At 50.7% G+C, this 6,310-nt stretch overlaps 1 protein-coding gene across 1 annotated transcript; it reads right to left on the minus strand.

Moving 5' to 3' along the window:
* Window positions 1-415: 415 nt before the first annotated feature.
* LOC103901686 (keratin, type I cytoskeletal 14-like) lies at window positions 416-5,995 on the minus strand. Its single transcript, XM_009282612.1, has 9 exons — window positions 5,770-5,995; window positions 5,392-5,696; window positions 4,018-4,100; window positions 3,324-3,480; window positions 2,635-2,796; window positions 2,414-2,539; window positions 2,068-2,288; window positions 853-890; window positions 416-513 (listed from the first exon to the last, which is right to left on the minus strand). Exons 1-9 carry the CDS (start codon window positions 5,993-5,995, stop codon window positions 416-418), a joined length of 1,416 nt encoding a protein of 471 aa, XP_009280887.1.
* Window positions 5,996-6,310: the final 315 nt, after the last annotated feature.

Genomic DNA, 6,310 nt, shown 5'->3' on the forward strand with positions numbered 1-6,310 from the left:
GTTTCACCTCCCATGACCATGTAACCAGTTCCTTTCTAGACCTCCACCCACATCAGCTGTCTTCACTGAAGCAGCCAGGTTTCGGGTATTATAGAAATGCAGGTGTACTGGCCCCACCATCTGGGTACCAAAGATGGAGAATATTACTCCTTCCAGAGAGGAGCTTTGTCCTACAGCTCCAGGAGTGGGACAGCCTGGCTCTTCAGAGCAACAAGACAAGACCCTGGTTTGCACGAGTGCAAAGAAAAGCTTTATTTGATTTCTGAGCGCGGCACAGCACTTGGAGAAAGGGTGAGGGAAGCAGGGGTCTGATACAAAGAGAAGATGCGTTTCGTGATCTGCATAGCCACAGCACGTAAGCTGGAATCTTCTTTTGCTTTGCTATGCGAGGTTTGCAGCAAACCAGGCAGCCGTCTCAGCGGGCAGCCTGGGTGATCTGCTCACGGGAGGAAATCACTTTCCCATCCTGGACTTCCTCAAAGATTGTGCGGATTTGACGGGTAGTTACAGGTCCTAAAATGGAGAAAGAAGGAACCGTTATTTACAGGGAAGCAAGGAGAAAGTGTCTTAAAGATTTTCACGGGTAGATTTGTTATTACCAACAACTGCCTCAGAAACCCAATATAAGCACCACATTCCTACCTCTAAATACTTTATTATATAGTTTCAGTCTGCACAGATAATCTTCTGAAACATGTTTTGGTATAATATAAGAGTGGTTTATGTCAATTCACATTTTGAAAATATAATAGTAATTTTAGTAAATTAGTAAAAAGAGTCTGTGCTAAGAAGGTGGCAAAAGATATGACAGAGCTATGTGTGATCAGTGCTTCAGCCAAGACATGTTCTTACCTTCTTTCACAGGCTGTGAGACGTAGTGGGAAGACATGCTACAGGAGGAGAAAAGAGAAAGAATGGTCAGAAACAGGAAAAAAGTGAGTAGTCTCTAAGACAAAATCATTATTTAAAACCCCGCCTTTTCTTCTTGCACCAGTATGTGATTAAAATGTCTTCTGGAAACTGCCTAGGGTCAAAATGAGTGGTTAAACATTGGAACAGGCTGCCCAGGGAAGTGGTTGAGTCACCATTCCTGGACATATTTAAAAGACGTGTAGATGCGGCGCTTAGGGACATGGTTTAGTGGGCATGGGGGTGTTGGGTTGATGGTTGGACTCGATGATCTTAGAGGTCTCTTCCAACCTTAATGATTCTATGATTCTATGATTCTAAAATAGAAAGGAAGAAAATGCTAAGGATGTATGTGTGCTATGGGGATTCAGACATAAAGGCAGCACGCACCCCAGCTGCAACGAGCAGCAGTGGTACCTGCTCCTTCCCCAGGATCACACAGACACTGGAGGGATGGGAAGTGGATCTCAGGGATGCTGCAGCACTGTGATAACCACTGGGCTGTCCTAGACTAGTAGGACCAAAAAGGGAGACCCTGCTGCATGCCATGGGTCAGAAAATGGGCTCACAGGATCCTCCAGGGAATGCAGGTTGTTCATTTTTTATTTACTTCGCTATTACCCGTCTCTTCCCGATGTGCCCTCCCAAGTGAAGCCCCTCTACGTACTGGGCGTCCTCGCCCTCCAGGAGCCGGCGGTACGTGGCGATCTCCTGCTCCAGGCGGGATTTATGGGGGTGTGGGTTGATGGTTGGACTCGATGATCTTAGAGGTCTCTTCCAACCTTAATGATTCTATGATTCTATGATTCTAAAATAGAAAGGAAGAAAATGCTAAGGATGTATGTGTGCTACGGGGATTCAGACATAAAGGCAGCACGCACCCCAGCTGCAACGAGCAGCAGTGGTACCTGCTCCTTCCCCAGGATCACACAGACACTGGAGGGATGGGAAGTGGATCTCAGGGATGCTGCAGCACTGTGATAACCACTGGGCTGTCCTAGACTAGTAGGACCAAAAAGGGAGACCCTGCTGCATGCCATGGGTCAGAAAATGGGCTCACAGGATCCTCCAGGGAATGCAGGTTGTTCATTTTTTATTTACTTCGCTATTACCCGTCTCTTCCCGATGTGCCCTCCCAAGTGAAGCCCCTCTACGTACTGGGCGTCCTCGCCCTCCAGGAGCCGGCGGTACGTGGCGATCTCCTGCTCCAGGCGGGATTTGACGTCCAGGAGGACCCTGTACTCGTGGTTCTGGCGCTCCATGTCACACCGCAGCTCGGCCAGCTGCTCCTCCACGCTGGTGATCAGCCCCTGGAGCTGGGCCAGCTGGGTGCCGTAACGGGCTTCTGTGTCAGCCAAGGTGCCCTCCAACGCCGCTTTCTGCGTGCAGAGGAGAGGGATGGGCTCAGGGCAGGGACGGAGGGCAGGAGGGATGGAAGCACCCACGCGTCCCCTGGCCCACGCTCCTGCGTGCCCCCTCCCCACAGGCAGCCGGCCCCTCATACCGTGCTGAGCTGGGACTGCAGGTCGATCTCCAGGCTCTGGATGGTGCGTCGTAGCTCTGTGATCTCCGTCTTGCCGCTCTGAAGCTGCTCCGTGTTGATGGCCACCTCCCGGTTCAGCTCTTCCGTCTGCAACAAGGCAAAACCGTGCCGTTACAGCACCATCGAGCAGGCACAGCCTCGGGTCCCACGTGCCCCGCTGCGCTGCCGGCGAGCCAGCTCACCTTGCTGAAGAACCACTGCTCGGCGTCCCTGCGGTTCTTGTCCGCCAGGCTCTCGTACTGCTCCCTCATCTCAGCCAGGATCTTGGTGAGGTCAACTCCAGGAGCAGCATCCATCTCCACGCTGATCTCTCCACCCACCTGCCCGCGCAGGGCATTCATTTCCTGGCAGAAAGGAGAAACACATCTTCAAGCAATCCAACAATCAGCATATAAGGATGTTCCTCTCAAGACAGAGTTCTTCAGGAAAGATAGCGTCCTTCGGCAAGTATTTCTGGGGCAGGTCAACAAGGAGCAAACTGGTGCCTTCGCTCCACAATCACAAATAAAATAACCCAAATTCTCAAGATATCTCCATTTGAGCTAAATCTGGCTTTCTTCAGAGAATAAATCAGAGCCTGTAGTTGGCTTCATTTCTCAGGAGATAGGCCTTCCAGGCCTGAAGCCGCTAGGATTGTTAATAAAGCTCTAACAGCTACAGTGGACATTACTGAAATAACAAGTGGTGAATGGTTTTATACAGGCTCCGGAGAGGATGCGCTGTTATCCTGAATGCATCATCTCTACTTCCTTTCCAGCACTTCTCATCTTCCCTCCCAGCAGTTCAAAACTCAGCATAGTCTTAAAGGTTGGACCAGACCTCATATTTCTGGGCCCAGGCTGGACTTCCTTGAGCCTGTCTCTGTGCTCACCTCCTCGTGGTTCTTCTTGAGGTAGGCCAGCTCCTCCTTCAGGTTCTCAATCTGCATCTCCAGGTCAGCTCTGGCCAGGGTGAGCTCATCCAGGACTCTGCGCAGGCCGTTGATGTCGGCCTCCACGCCCGGGCGCAGAGCCTGCTCCGTCTCAAACCTGGGAACACAAGAACAGTCACAAAAGTCGCACAGGATCTTGTCCAGCCGGGGACAGAGCACCTCAGTGCTGCTGCTGTCACCGTGTCAATACTGCGTGACCCCGATGGTGCATGGACAACCTTCTGATGGTGAATGCTAGTGAATGCGGGGGAACAACGGATAAAACAGTGTTCATCTGAGTCCGTAACATCACCTTGAGCCTGATATCACTGGGCCTTGTTACTGGGTCTGGGCTTTGTTGAGCTATACACACACAAGTTAAATGCACAGCAGAGGCCCAGTGCAAGTTCTCTGCACAGGAGAGGTCGTACCACAGGGGAACAAGCAATGGGAATAAAATAGTGAAGTTTTGGATGGAAGCAAAACAATCCCTAAATGCCTATAGATTTAGATAACCTACTGCTTTGGAAATTACACCTTCATTTTGAAGGCTTTGTTTCCACATTGCCCTTTTGGGTTTTGGGTGGGATTTTCTCCTCATTTCATCAAACATCTCTGCAGACTTTGTTCAATTTTTCCAGGAAATGTGGCTTACTTGGTCCTGAAGTCATCAGCTGTCAGCCTGGCGTTGTCAATCTGCAGGAGGAGGTTAGCATTGTCAACTGTGGCCACCAGGACCTGGAGGGTGGAAGATAAAGAAAAAGCACTAAATGAGTGTCAGGAGCTCCTCCTGGCTGACCAAGGGATAGGAACACACATGAGACTGTCAGGACAGGAATAGTTTTGGGGAAGCTTGGGGTTTCTTTAGCAGAAGTGTGTATTGAATCAGGACAAGTGAGACACAGCTGAGACTGACTGCAGGAAGGGGCTGATTACTCTGTGACCTCCCTTTCCAAAAATCCTTCAGTAAGTATTTCAAAAGGCAGCATGAAGCTACGTAAGATGTGTGAGATCTGATGACAGCATTTGTTCCCATGCTTCAGGGCATGTGCTGATTATGCAAGGGTCAAGAAGGAATCCACAGCACCGTGCAGCTCTTCTGGCAGGACAGAAGGACCAGCAGGGTGCTTGTGCTTGGCAAACCTTGTGCCCATTTGTTCAGGGATGGATTTAATTTTTTGACTGCAGAAATGGAGCAAAATGCAGTGAGCAGGTATCTACAGCTTCTGATTTTTATATTACAAAACCAGGAGCAAATAATCTGCACTGGGAGAAGATTCAAGTCAGAGTTTGGGAGGACATCAGTTATGGTGCCAAGGAGAGGGAGGGAAAATGGATTCCCTGCATCATTTGCCAGCGCTCCTGCAGCTCCGGCTGCACACAGCCTTCCTTCATGTTTACTGGGGGCAATTCATACGTAAGAAGTAACAGAGAAGAACAAAGTCAACTCTTGAGTATTTCCTCCAAAATGGGGTGGTGGGAATCAAATCAGAACCGAGAGAAATCCCCCCAGAGCTGCCTGGGTTGGTGGGTTTGCAGCAAGCCTGGCCCTGGGGTTGTGACTACCAAAAGGAAGCGAAAAACTCATTACTGGTCAGTTCCATCTTTTTCTCTTTAGCATCTAAATCACATCAATACCGAGGAGCTGAAACAAGTTTTCAAATTCTTTGACTGAATGTTTATAAATATCACATCAACGTTTCACAGTTTGCACACACCTACAACTTTCCCTGCATACTCATTTTAAACTCTCAAAAAATATGCAGACTTGTCCCTTATTCTTCATTTTTGCATTATGTCCTTTTACATCTGCTTCTTCCAGTGAAAACCGCCATTTTTTCCATCTAGAAGGACGTAATCAAAAGCTGACATGGAGAAATCTCTGAATTTCCAGCCTGGCACTCTGCATGTGCATCTGAGACACTTTTTACGACATAGTTACTGCTTACTAATTGCAGAGGTAACAGCCAGTGTTTCTGCTTCCTCTCTGATAACAAGACGTCCCACTGTGTTAATCACAGCATCCTACCTTGTTCCTGAGCTCCTCGATAGTCCTGTAGTAGGGGCTGTAGTCACGGTCTGGACCAGGTCCCTGCTTCTTGTACCATTCCCTGATCTTGACCTCCAGGTCAGTGTTGGCCTCCTCCAGGGCACGCACTTTGTCCAGGTAGACAGCCAGGCGGTCGTTGAGGTTCTGCATCGTCTCCTTTTCGCCGGCCGGGAGGATGCCATCGCCACCTCCAAAGCCACCTCCAAAGCCACCTCCAAAGCCAGCCCCAAAGCCGGCCCCAAAGCCAGCCCCATAGCTACCCCCAAAGCCGCCACCGAGGCCCCCTCCTACGCTGCTGCAGTAGCTGCCCCCATAGCCACTTCCGAGCCCCGAGGCAATTACCCCCAAAGCCGCCACCGAGGCCCCCTCCTACGCTGCTGCAGTAGCTGCCCCCATAGCCACTTCCGAGCCCCGAGACAATGCGGGAAGAGACAGAGTAGCTGCCAGAGCCTCCGTGGACGCTGGGGGCTCTGTACCCTCCTCCCCCAACACGCACAGAGGAAAGCCTGCTGGAGCCTCCACCCAGGCCACCAAATCCCTTGAGGGAGGTGGAGGAGGAGTATTGCCTGACAGTGGTGCTCATGGCGAAGGCTGGCGGAGGCTGGAGGGCTGGAGAGAGACACCCGGCTCGGCAGCGCAGACAGCAGCGAGTGCCTTCCCTCTGGCCTGCAGCCCTTTATAGCCCGGGCAGGAGGCGTTGCCAGCACTTTTCGTCACCCTGACAGCCAGAGCCAAATTCCAGAATCATCATTTTTCTCTCCCCGATTTCACATCTTTTGTCACATCCCACTAGAAGCACTACGGCACACACAGGATCTTCTCCTTCTGCTTTAGTTCCCAGCACCCAGCTTGACTCAGACCGAAGGCTCCTTGCTCATGGCTATGTTTTAGCATTTCA

Source organism: Aptenodytes forsteri, unplaced genomic scaffold, assembly GCF_000699145.1.
Source record: "Aptenodytes forsteri isolate BGI_AS27 unplaced genomic scaffold, ASM69914v1 Scaffold492, whole genome shotgun sequence".
Taxonomy (NCBI): Eukaryota; Metazoa; Chordata; class Aves; order Sphenisciformes; family Spheniscidae; genus Aptenodytes; species Aptenodytes forsteri.